The sequence below is a fragment of the Tribolium madens genome, unplaced genomic scaffold (genome assembly GCF_015345945.1).
Source record: "Tribolium madens isolate multiple individuals breed KSU strain unplaced genomic scaffold, Tmad_KSU_1.1 Scaffold_2;HRSCAF=44;Tcas5.2_LGX, whole genome shotgun sequence".
NCBI lineage: Eukaryota > Metazoa > Arthropoda > Insecta > Coleoptera > Tenebrionidae > Tribolium > Tribolium madens.
Window position 1 is genome coordinate 793082 of NW_025400995.1, and position 14104 is coordinate 807185.

General features: G+C 32.4%; 1 protein-coding gene across 1 annotated transcript; it reads right to left on the bottom strand.

Moving 5' to 3' along the window:
- Positions 1–4114: 4114 nt before the first annotated feature.
- LOC123006728 (nephrocan) lies at positions 4115–7301 on the bottom strand. The gene is made up of 3 exons (XM_044401432.1): positions 7180–7301; positions 6968–7121; positions 4115–6158 (listed from the first exon to the last, which is right to left on the bottom strand). The coding sequence occupies exons 2-3, from the start codon at positions 7118–7120 to the stop codon at positions 4290–4292; spliced, it is 2022 nt and encodes a 673-aa protein (XP_044257367.1). The 5' UTR covers position 7121; positions 7180–7301; the 3' UTR covers positions 4115–4289.
- Positions 7302–14104: the final 6803 nt, after the last annotated feature.

Consider the following 14104-nt stretch of genomic DNA (forward strand, 5'->3'; position numbering starts at 1 on the left):
TTTAAATTCTCATCAAAAGTAAAACCAGATTCTAATTCCGAAACGGTACTATCAAAGGTCAAGATGAACAGTTAAAAAGATTAAAAATAAAATTGGTTATCACGAAGTGATTTATTTGTGTCAAATATGTCTAAAATTAAATTGGAAATTGAAAGGAGAAAGTTTTAATAATTTTGAAGTCGAAAATCGACCAAAATTTCCACAAAAATAGAAAAAAACGAAAACTTTAAAATCGAAGCAAGAAAATGGATAAAACGATGAATCAGGTTTGAAAAAAATTGAATTTCACAAATCTGGGCGACTTGACATTTGATATGTGACTAACTGGTATATCCATAACCAATTTGCCGATAAAATTTCCATTCAAGATTGGTTATTTTTTAAGAAAAATCTCAATGTCTCATTGAAGGAAGGGAATTAATTCATTGAAATTTTTATTCTATCTGATCTGAATGCATTTATTAGGTAAATTGTGAAGTTCCAAAAATAAAATATTGAGCSTTGAATTACTATKATTTTCAGTAACTGTATTTAAAAAAAAGTATTATTAATCACTATCAGGATCAGGTTTGGCAACAAACAAACAAAATGTTAATTAACAAATCATGTGTGTCAAATTTGTATATTTAAAAAGATTTCAATTGCAGCAATCATGACTTGAAAAAATTCTGAATCACCTGACGAGTGTGCATAGTTTCAACAAGACATAACAATTCAATGATAGCGCATTACTAGAATTTTTATAACAACAATTCATACATTTTATATCAAAGGCGTGTCAAGCCTATTCCAACAATTATCTAATATGATTATGATTAGTAAAATAAGCGTTTACTAATTAGACACTTAACTTGTTAAAGTCTAGTTAATTCCTAAAACTAAGTTATGTTTACACACGAAGTAAAATRCCCRGATTGATAAAACGCCATTGTTCGATGAATTAATTACATTCGTATAATTTAACTGCTATCACTGAAACACTTGACAAATAATCTAAAACTGGGCACAATCAACTTTCATTTCTTTGTATAACCATTTACAAAGGAAACGCGGTTCAGATTAAAAGAAATTTAAAACATATGAAGCAACTGCATTTCTTTTCTGAGGATCAAGTGTCAATTTTCGTTTTATGGCTTTCTGTTGTCATGTAGTTTTCGCTATCATTTTTTAAATTACTGAACGTGTCAAGGTTAATGTCTTATTATCACACCACCCGGACCTTGCGAAAATCAATTAGAAATGTCTCACAATTACGAGTTATTAGGAGAATTCCTATTTTAATCTGAGTGGAAATCGTAGGAGGATGTGATAAAAACGTCTGGGACCCAAAAATCGCTCTCAGAAAGTTTTTTATGTAATAACAAATTGACATAACATTATATATTGAGTCTTGTCGGCAAATTTTATAAATCATGTGTCTAAGGTAAAAAGSTTGCCGGTMAKCTATTTTTAATTTGACAATATAATTGTGACTTAAAATATAATTTAATTGAATTAACGATACCTTATTAACATAATTGTATGTTATTTGTAAAACAACATTAGCAAAAACCGTAAAAAATATCATAATAGTGGAGGCGCACTCGTAACATGTAAATCAGAAATTTCTTTTTTAGAAGGAAATGTCCAAACGTAAATAAATATTAAATGGAGTCCATGGAGTGTTTTATTTGTTTTGTATGTGGGCTTAAATATACCCTTCGGTTGACTTATGATAATTTTAAATAACTGGAACGAATACGTAATTGATCACTTGATCAAATTTTTTAAATTACTTAAAAGAAGTCACATTTGATTACGTTTATCGCGATTTGTTCTTAGAAGCAACATAATTATAAACAAAATTAACCTTCTCTTTGAAACGAAAGCAATATTTGCTAGGTCACTGTAGCAAAATTACACGGAATTTAGATTAAATAAACAAAAACACCGCGAATCAAACTAATTTCCAATAACGTTTCAAATGTAACWGTTTTCTTTGATGTTTTCCGAGTAAAATAAAACTACAATGCATTTCATTACAATATTTTACAATTATTAATATTTAAGTCTAATATGTGTTTTAACTCAGATTATTATGTCTAGTTTTCCTAGTCATATTCCTATTTTCTATGCATTTTTTTCTCAACAAAATCCGGTACTTCTATCAAAACATCAAAAACAAAGTTGAATTTGAGTTTTTACTCTTATTTTTAACCCCTAACTTTTAACTCATATTTTCCCAAATCATCATTTTTTTAGGAAAATGAGTCGATTTTCAAGTTTTAGTCGTTGAAGTTTGTTGAGTTTGAAAAATAACTCATTGAAGTCTTTTCAAAAACACAAAAAATTGAGAAAATGACCTGTTTTTAAGCCAATTTTATCTATTGAAACATGGAAATTACCCTGTTTTTTATGATCTTTTTTAATGTTTTTGAATTGGGCCACTTTAGTACACATATTAATACGGTTTCGTCAAAAGAAATTTAAAAACACTTCATGAAAATCACTTTTTATAACATACTTAACATAATTGTTAACGAAAATATTTGTGCTCTTATTGGAGATTGGAAAATCATGACTTTATCAAAACTCAATAACAAACTATTACACAAATAGGCTTGCAAAAAAGCATTTCAAAATTTCTTAAATAAATGCTTAAATTAAAAAAATGTCAATCGAGACTTTTTTAAAACATCGAGTTGCAAAAGACAGTTGAGGAGACTAAGAAAGTGTCGATGTACTAGATTAAAAATTTCTAGACTTGCAAAATAACATTTAAAAATTTCTTAAAGAAAGGCTTAAATTAAAAAAAAAAATGTCAATCCAGACTTTTCAAAACATCCTGTTACAAAAGACAGTTGGGGAGACTAAGAAAGTGTCAGATGTACTGGATTAAAAAATTTCTAGACTTGCAAAAAACCATTTAAAACTTTCTTAAAAAAAAATGCTAAAATTTAAAAAAATGTCAATCGAGACGTTTTTAAAGCTTCCATCAAATATTGAAATTAAAACACTGTTTATATCACCCTTTTGACTTTTTCAAATCACCCGCAACGTTTATCACCATATTACCGAGCTTTTCGTTTGATTTTCTTGAAGAGTGTGAAACACATTGACGCGAAAAGTCAACAATTGTCAGAAGTGTCAGATTGAATGATTGAAATCCAACGCACTCTTGGTCAAGGTTTTTTTAAACGTAAAATTTAGTTTTTTTCAGCGATCCATAGTTTTTTGATTAAATTTTCGTTTTCTATCTTTGCTTAGTCCGCATTTGCGTTTTTCACTTTTAGCATGTCCAAAATTGCTACTGCGCGATAGAGTAGATTAAAAGAGTTGGAGCTATCACGTTTTAGTAATAGATAACAAGCTTTGATTACAAGTATGAATAAAAGTGAAACCTCCAATTGCCGAATTAAAATTTTAAATGCAATTAAGCATCTGGTTCATTTGCGGATTTTTGTTTTGAAACAGATTATGCATTATTTTGTTTCATGAAGGTTATAATTTATTGTTTTAAACCGTATTATAAATAAACATTACGGACTTTTACAATGTTAAGATATGTAAACAGTTTTAGACAATTATTTATGCCCGTATTTAAGAGGCTAGGAATGTAGTAGCTAGCTACACTAGCAATTTTCCGGTTGATCAGTCCTCGATAATTCCAAAATTGTTTTTACCATTTGTTACAAAGAAAAACCTTGATTTAAATTCTCTTTTTTGTAAAACAAGAAATCACGTGCTTAATAAGGTGATTTGTGACTAAATAAATGGATATTAAATTTCCGGACTTWTCAATAAAAATAATTAAAATTGTCATGTTTAAWGCTTCATTACTTCATTTTCTGTTAATTAACATTTTACTAGTTCTTTATGGTTTATTTGCGTTGATCAAGTTACATGTAAATTTTAATTTAATTGTTCTGACGTCAAATCAAACGTCACAGGTTTTTAGTTTGGAATTTTGGACAACCTATTTACATATCATTCTACTTCTGAGAATCTCCTTGAATTGTAGTTTCACTTTTATTAAATTAAGGTTTTTCTAAGTTACAAAATTATTACAAAAGCTGAGTATGTAATAGGTGGAGACTTGATGAGTCATGAGTGATGCAAAATAAAAGTGTTAACCTAGTCTAGAGTTACATTTATTATTAAGTAACACAAATAATATTATCAAAATACTGTTAGTGGTACTAAGCCGTTTCTGTTGGGAGTATCACTTGTCAAAATCGTCTTCTATGCAGTTATTTCGACTAGTCCATGGCATGTCAACCGAAATTATCAAACCAATTCGAAGGTTTGGTTTAAAAATCACTTTCTAACGTTGTGCGAGGTTCTGGTTCGTGTTCTGAGGTGTCCGAGTCAACGACGGCGACCCGAGACGCACGTTGACCTTCAGAAGAATCCGATTTCCTTCTTCTCCGCTTTCGCCTAGGTCCACTTTTTTTCGCCACGTCTGTTAGACTGCCGTTAATGCTATGTTTGGAAGCAATGCTGTGTAAACTAGCCGATAGACTCGGATGCGACGAGTCGAGTCTTGGTAAGAGCAAAGCCTCGTTGTATGACGGTGGTCTTTGTAATTCCCGAGGGTCTGGTGCATTTCTACTTGCTTCTTCTCGAGCRTCKGCTTGCATGCGATGCATGCGACGCAAAGCTTCTCGTTCTTCGTTTCTTCTCGCTTCGTTTGCTTCACGAAGACGTTTCTCTTTTAATAAGTACATTCTCCTCATGGTGAGAATGACAAATAAAATGACGAAAACGGTTATTATCAAGCCGGTTGTGTACCACCAAACGGAGTCGCTGCGGGCTGTAGTGGGCTGCCAGTCTTTCTGACATGCTGACACCCATGAGTAGCCTTCAAGAGCCTCGGGGGATTGACAATACAAGTTGTCAAGTTTCTTGCCTGTTTTAGACAACCAGTCGTACAAATTCTTCAGTTTTGAACAATCACATCGCCAGGGATTGTCAGAAATGTTCAAAGAAACAACTTGAGCGAAACTCTCGGGGCTTGCAGACGTCAAACGATTCCCAGCTAAATTAATAGAACGCAGAGATGACATTAACGCAAATGTCTTGTTATTAACACTTTTAATCCTACAAAGACTTACATCCAAAACCTTTAAATTGTCACCACGAAAATTGTCCGGAAGAAGCGAAATAATATTCTTTGATAAATTTAGAATTTTCAATCGTGGCATATTAATCAAACAATCTTGATCAACAGAAGCTATTTCACAGAAACTCAGATCCAATATCTCCAAAAAGTCACTACTAAGATTTGGTACTGTGTTTAAGTAATTCCGGGATAAATTCAAGAATTGTAAATTTGTATTAGAATAAAACACTTCGGGGCTTAGGTAAGATAGAGTGTTTTGGGATAAATCCAACCGCTCGATTTTCTCAAGTCCAACAAAGGCTTCTTTTTCGATAACATGGAGAGCATTATATGATAAATCCAACATCACAAGATTAGTATAATTGACAAAGCTCATTTTTAGAATTATTCGAAAATGATTACCGTGAAAATTAGCCGCGTTAAGATTTGGGAGGTAACCACGTGGGATTGATTCAAGATTACAGTTTGAAATATCTAAATAGCGCAAACTGCGAGAGTCACAATAAAAACTCTTCAAATTAATATTTTGTTGCATGTAGAGAGTTTGCAACGAAGTTAAGTTTACGAAAACTTTCGGACTGACTTCTTTTAAATTACATCGACTTAAATCCAAAAATTTCAAACTTGTTGACGACAAACTCGAAAGCAACCATCTGATCGGGTTTTCTGACAGGTGTAGTTCTTTGAGTTTTGGTAATCCATCTAGAAGCTTGTTATTTAATAGTCCTATTGAACAATTTTTTAAACGTAAGATTTCTAACGACTGGATTTGTAACGGATTCTCTTCCCGGGGTTGCATCCGAAGAGTGTTATATGACAAATCCAAAAAGAGTAAATTTTGAGTTGATGAAAATGTGTATGGTCCAATATCGGTCCATTGTTTGATCATATTATGACTCAAGTCTAATCGTTCTAGTTTTCTTAATCTTCGAAAAGCACCATTTTCCAGTCGATCAATTTTATTAAACGAAAGGTTTAAGTACTCCAAACTTGGAAAGTCATTTAAGTCGTCAGGAAATACTTGAAACGCATTGTAGGACAAGTCCAGAATGGTCACCTGCAAAAACAACGTAATAATTCATCTAGTTTTTGTACAAGYAAAGTTGCAACACTTTATAAATTAGCAATTGCGACACTAATTGAATTTTTGACTCAAGCTCAACTTTTAGAAATTTCTGATTGTGATTAATAACGAAAACTGAATAAACAAAACAACCTATTTTCTCACCTAACTTGTTAATTGCTAGATGAAACATGTATCCTTGGTCTCAATTTCGCGAAAAATAAAATTTTGTAACAATTTTCCTTACTTGAATAAAATTCAGATTTGCATTCGCGTTATTCAAAAATAAAGGTAAACAAAATTTGCGTCATTTGTTGGGTTTTTAACTTTATAAAAGGTCGATTAGTGTCGGCTAATGTGTTTCTCTTAGTATAATAGTAGATAGCAAAACGTAAAAGTTTATACCTAATTATGTCATGACGTCTAATTTACTTAATTGTGTTATTAATGTTATTATTGCCATTTAAAATTTGTTTGAGCAAAACAAATTAATTGTTTATCTGAACCTATGTATCTAAAAATAGTTTCATTAATAAAAAAAGTAGTGATGTGGACTATTACTGGTGGTATTATTTATTCTGATAAWTGAACACTATTTTTCTTAGAGCAACAAAGTTGTAGTGACTATGACACAAATCGTTATCACATTTTCATTTGGTTGATTTATTTTTATGTTGTGAACGTTTAAAAGTTGCCAATCGTGCTAGATCAGCCATCTAGTGGTAAATCCTCGTAATTATGGTCAGATTATAGTGAACAGATAACTTTTACTTGAATTGTATTTATTTAAAAATCGTACTTACATTTTTATCAAGTCCGAAAGGTAAAGTCGAAAAATTATTATATTTGCAGTCCGTGAAGTCCGGTGGACATATGCATAACTTTGGACATGAGTAGAAATTACCGGTTACCGATGTGAAAAATATAATGTAAAACACTGCACCCTTCAGCGTCATACTAGATAAAATAAAAATTGGATTAGAGCTATATTTACACTAGGCAATCTTTTACATACACTGAGCGTTTCTATTAATCATTTATATACATTATTTTTGTTATAAAATAATATAACACTACACCATTGTGGTATGTCTACTGTACAGGTGGATGAAGGTTGGTTGTATCGTCATATCTGAACTGAGTCAACAACGATTACATTGATAACAAATTGTTTTCCAGATAAGGGAAAAGATACTTTTAAACCTAATTATGCTCAAAATGTTGTGAAAGCATCCTACCATCTATTTTAATCTACAAAAAATGCGAATTCTTGTCAAAAATGTGTCATTTTGTCAACCTTTTAATAGTATTTTCAATATAACTAGATATAAGTGCACAAACCGGTTATTTTTATTTGTGTTCAGTAAACGTTATTATCTCTTGATTTATATCAGTTTATCAGAAATATGATGGCTAAACATGAACTCGATATATTCACCTGTACCTACAAAGTAAACCATTTCCAGGCGAGTTTGCGCTGCAAATCTTTTAATTCATAAAAAGTAATAATTAAGGCTCGGATTATATGCAAAACGCGTATTTGTTATTAAGAGGTATATCAACAAAATTATAAGTTTTCTATGCATATCTAATGTTTTTTGATTAAATAGACCAATTAAAAAGTGCATATTTTGGCAACTTCGTGCATATTTTAGGAAATATTGCATATTTTCTTCAAATCACAAATTTCTGATTAAAAATTTCAGTTTAAGTTAAAAATTAGACAGTTTAAGAAAAAAGATCCGGTAATTCGTAAGCCGGACTCAAAAAATTATATCTTGCTGAGTGTTTCCTTTTTGATTTCGTTTTATACAGGGTGAATATAAAGTATGGAACTTAGCGTTTTTTTTAAATCATTTGCCTCTAGAAAATAATACTTAATATAAATTAAACTAATATAAAAATGTAATCGTATTTTGAGAAAAAATTTTTTTGTTTGTTTGTTTTTTTTTGTCAAAATTGCAATATATGTAAAAATACTAAAAAAAAATGAATATAAAGTAGATAGTTGCAATTTTTAGATCATAACCTTAATGAAAAAAACGTTTTTTAGTGGGTTGTCATTAAAAAAAATATTTTTGTAGAACTTAAAAACAAATGAAGATTTTGAAAAATTTTATTTTTGATAAAACATCACATTTTGGAAAAAAGTTTTGACAACAGATAAAATTTATAATTTTTTTTAATATAAATTGTAACATTTTCAATAAATATTTTTGCACATTTATAAAAGGCATAAACATATCTTTGTAAAACACTAAATGAAAAACGTTTTAATTTAAGAAAAAAATAATTACTACGGTAATCTCAAAAGTTTAAACAATTAATTAAAATAAAAAATATTTTGGCATTGCTCCTTTTAAACATTTATTATTTATTGGTAGATTTACATTAAAAAAAATGTTACTATGTTTATCTCGTAAGTATAATCAATTAATTAATATTCAATTTTTTTGAATAGCATTTTATAGCCCTTGCACACCTATAAATTTATTTGCCAAAAAATTGATACTTTCGCCAGAATAAAATCGTTTCCAGACTTTTGGACCTGTATATTGAAGCATACTTTTTAATCCTTTCCGTCTTTTATTGAAATTTTTCTTAAAAAAATGTATCGACGAGAGCTCAGTGCTACAATTTGAACTCGAAGAAATAGCGTCGAACATCACTGACGCAATTAGCAGATTATCTTGCCAGAAGCAATTTGAAATATAGAGGAAAGGTTTAATATCATAAAAAAAAAATAAAATGCTTTCCGAAACTTCAAATAAAAGTGTACTCTTTCAAACAATATCAGACTAAATCAGATAGGAAACTTGGTAGGTGTCATAAATGTCCTAGGGCAATCATATCATGCGACCAATGCAACAAAAGCGACAAATTATAACGTGTTCCAACTGCTTACTAGTATAAATTTTTATACCCGAAAATTATTTTCTGTATAGTATTCCTATTCATGTGTATTTATTTAGATTTTAGTTTTGCATACGTGTAAATGTGTTGTTTTTTTATTCTTCTTTGTTAAATTGTATTTAAGTAGAATTTAAACAAGCCATAAAAGTTTTTTTTATTTGTTAAATAACGATCTGCTTTTTATTAACTTAAAAAAATAAAAATTCAAATGGGGTCCCTAGAACCCCCGCATGGGCATTTACGTTTGTTTCTAAGGTATGAGCATCTAAGGGTGTAATATCTTGTGCATATTTTTTTGAAAAACATTAATAAATCGCGACTTCTAATTTATTAAAACTGGCGATATTTCATATACCTAACTAATTATTGATAGGGTATAATTTGAGAATTTTTCTAATATTTTTTGATAATAAATGAGTCCGTAACAGTTTTGTGTGTTTTATGAATACTTTCTGTTAATTTACATAGAAAGTTTTTACTCTAAATGAATTTGTACTTATTAGCGCATCAAACTTTGATATCACAATTTTAAATTTTGACTTGGTGAGCCAAATAATCGCTTTTTTTATTTAAACACAAACCAGACCTATGATTTATGACAAAATGGTATAATTTGCCAACAAAAGAATCGTTTACTGGTAGCCGACCGCTTTAAAAGGTCTGTTAGTTGTAAACCTTGGAATCTTACTCCAATTGCAATTCCCCATTGTCACCTAAATTTACGATGGCACAAGTAGCAGGTCATAAATAAAAATGATTTTCAAAGTTAAGATGGAAAATTGCGTTTAATTCAAAATCTAATTGGTATTTTTTTTCTGATTTTGTAAACAATTGTAGGAAGTGAATCTGCGTAGGTCAGTATAAAAATTAGAACTTTTTTGGAGAAAATTGCTTGTTTTTTTGGCTTTGTTTGTAAAAAATTACCAAAAAATTAAAGAATGTACCTCTTACTAATACCCAAAATTCAACAATTTTATTTAATTAGAAGTGGTGATTCTCTTTCTGGGTGTAACAGATGCCGCACCCGGTATATGCGCATATTTTACGAATTTTTCGTGCATATAATCCGAGCCTTAGTAATAATTAATAAAAAAATTCGAGTTTCGAAGTTTTGTCATGGTGGTGGGTTTAAAGTTGAGATTGGAAATTAGTGGTTAATTTTGATTAAAGATGGGGTGGATGAATCGGTGCGTGAAGGGATTTTTTAGATTTATTGTTGGAGGAGTTTGTAATGTATTGGGAGCAATTTGCAGTATTTCAGAATCAGCAAATTTAAATTCTTAAAATCCTATATTGACCGTAGCTAAATCTCGGACCTTTTCTTAATGCCGGAGTCAGTCAGTCAGCCGGATAATACAGCAATTCAATTTTCATTACTAGCCCGATCCAATATGGTTTATTAGGATCGTATCTTGGCATAGCTGTAAGAGTACTGAATATTTTAGTGCCGTTATAGGATTCTGGATAAGAGAAAGAAGTTGGTTGGTTTGTTGTATYACAAAATGGACGTAGGTAATCTTGGTCCACTTAAGAATATTGTTTCATTCAGTGGTCTAATACTTATGTGTATTTTGATCCATGCCCGCCCCTGGGAGCCTCTTAAGCGAACGTCGTCAGAGCGGGTGCACGTGTAATCTCTTGTTTCGATACGGCTTTATCTCGAGCCTGATCTGTCGTAGTGGAGTGGGATGTCGCGGATGACAAGTGGAGTGGCTTTCAAATGATTTCAATCGAACCGCAAACAACCGGGAAAGGCGGCTGAGGGCTGAGGGCTGAGGGCTGAGGGGGCATTATCTTTGTCCAAAAGGCCAAGTCTCATCTCTTTCAGGTGAGGAAGTAACGATCCCGCTAATTGGTATCGTCATCGTTTGTGTGGTCATTCAAGAAGTTGACTTAGAAGGAATTAATATTGGTGCCTCAATACATCTTAAGGTCCACCAAAGAGAACTACGCTTTCAACTAATTATAACCGACAAAGTCTAAACCATATCGAGTAACGTCCGGATACTTAGAAGTTGCGGCAAAGGAGTTGGGGGTGCCTATCTGACCACATACACACCACTTTCAGCAGCGCGTCGAGCATAAAATAACCCTTAATGGCCAATTACATGTCTTTAGAGCGGCGATCGGGCACACTAGCACAGCGACGGTTTCGTGAAATTAATCTTTTCCGCAGTGCTGATCCTGAGCCGGGCCTCCCTATCTAACCTGTTGCACAGCTCATCCAAATTTAAAACCACTGAGGAGTTACTTACTGGTCCTTGGTCCCGTTATCACTTCTTTTTTTTTTTTTGATACTAGTGTTATTTTAATTTGCAATCAATAAAGAGACGCTTCGGTAAAGTTAGGCGATCGTTTTTCGCGCCCGTCTGTCGTCTCAGCTGCTCACCGGGGACACGCCAAACTCTAAGCCCGGCTTACTACTTACGGCCCCAGCTTCACACTTGATCATATTTATGCGATGTCCGGATTATCGGTAGCTGACTACCTCTTACACTTCCAAGACGCCTTATATCGATTTATGGGACATCTAGTACTTAAGCGTTTCTATAAATCCTCATTAGACAGTAATTAGTTTTATTAGTGACGGTAGAAGCTTTGAGGTTTGAGGGAAAAAGACTGGCGAGGGTATGATAGAGGAGATTAAGGGTGACAATGAGTTGGGATATGCTGATCGTGTTGATGAACGATTATTGAGTTAAATAAACAGTCCACGAGAGAAACTCGTAACTTATAAATATCTATCCTGTTTTCCTTACAGGACTTAGTGATGATATATAGCGGTGTAGCTATAAGGATTATACACCTACTCCTTTCTTCATAAGTTCGCGAGCGCGTGTCTCTCTCCGGCGCGCATAACTCGGTATCGTCGGGTGTTACGGATATCTTAATAAGATTCATGAAAGGACGCCATATTTTATATCCTCCCTATCTAACGTAATGCTGCATGAGCCATTCTACGTAGCCAGCCGAGGCCGACTGCCCCGTCGGAACGCTCAGATAAGCTCAACACAGCACTGCTCACAGCTCACGGCTCTCTATCTAATGATGCCTTTTACTAGGTGGTAGCGATTTCGTCTAGATATATCATAATAATTCCTAGCTAACTGCAACGGCGTTCAGCGTTCGCGCGCTGCTGTGCAAGCCAACAATATAATTCCAAGAACGCCGTAAATCTCAACTTTTAGGAGTGCGCGGCTCGCTAAAGAGAGAAGAGCGGGAAAGGAAGGGGATTAAAGATCAGTAATCTTATAGGATAGATGAGTTATGGCGGTATTTCCCGGTTCCGTTTCGTTCCTCGACGTTCCTCGCAAAAATCCTTTATGTTTGCCAAGAAATTGCCATTTAATTGGTCGAGATTACCGCTTCGAAATTAATTAAGATTCTATAGGCCATGCATCTTAAGATTGATACGGAAACGGTAGGCGAAAGCAAAACCAGGAAACCAGGTGCGTCTTTAAAACAATCTTTGCCGACCACCAAAGCGCTCCGCCACCGCCACCGCCACCGACATAAGCATTCTCATATTTTATTTCGTATCTGCGTTAATCTCTCATATACGGCGGTGCGCAATCGGCAATAACCATTAAACACACCAAAAGATACCCGGAGCTAAGTCTAACCTCCCTACGAAATAATACCGCACTGCATATATCATTTCCAACGCGAACTCGCGACAAAGACAAGCATATTTCATTTTCTATGTGAGCTTTATATGCTTCCAAGACGCTATCTGAGTTGCCTATGTGCCAACCAAAACCACCAAACCATTTGCATTTTTGCTACACTCCTCCTGGCCAAGAATGCCTCCCTCTGTGCTCACAACACAATCCCATTAACTTTAAAAAAGCAAAACCAAATGCATCTGGAGTTTTATTCTTAAATGAATGAAAAGGTAACAAAAAAAAACACAAAAACAAGAAGAAAATAAGAAAACATCGAAGACTAAACAACATAGAATGCAGTTTGTGGTAATTTAAAACTGAAAATTGAAATAAAAATAAATGGTAAAGATTTTAGGCTCATCATTTACGAGTCCATTACCATCATTTCCGTTATCTTTTGTCAATTTAAATAAGAATACAAATAGTATATTATGTTACATACAAGGTAGAGAAGAGATTTTTCATGTAGCATCAAGGGAAATAATAAATGCAAGGCTATAAAAATCTTCTCGACCGTGTTTGATATCATATTTTTTTCACTACTAGCATATTTTTTACCCAGAAATACAACGGTGAAAAAACAAACTTACTTAATGGACATGTTGCCTCACTATTACCTACTGTAATTAATTACTTACCTGAGTTATTAACTTCAATTCTTCTTATCGTAAATGAGGTGATGTCAGTTTTGTACTTCTGCAACTATTAAAGGAATTTTCTAAGTTTGTAATATGAAAGTGTTAAAATTTGCCTCACTACCAATGTTGCCAGGTTTGGTAAAATTTCACCAGATCTGATGATTTTCATGTTATCTGGTAAAAACTTTTGTAAAAATTCTAATATCTGGTATTTTTTTGTTTTTCTAGTATTTTCCACGTTTTCAACCAGAAACTTGATTACTTCGTTAATTTTTTTCAAAAAAGTCAAAAAACCACCAAATTAGTTGAAAATAGTTTTGTTTGTTTTTTTAGAAGACATTTCTAAACAGGATCGAAAATGACAATTTATTTTTATCTTTTTCGAAATTCAAAAATTTCGTTAAAAACAATCCAAAAATTCAACCATAAACTTCGTTATTTTTGCCTTTTTCAAGAGTTTAAGCACGTTTTTGAGATAAAAATAAAAGAAATTCTAAAAATTTTGTAGAAGCAGGCAAAAAAATTACAAAATTAAATTGAAATTGATATTATCTTTAGCTTGTTCCGCTCGATTTACGTCGTTTTTGAACCAGAGCTTCAAAATCACAAAAACTATTGATATTGATGTTATTTTGTTTCACTCGATTTCACTGGTTTTTGAGCAAAATAAGACAACAAAATTTGTCCGAAAAGGCTTTTAAATGCGTTTTTGTACTAAAATCTC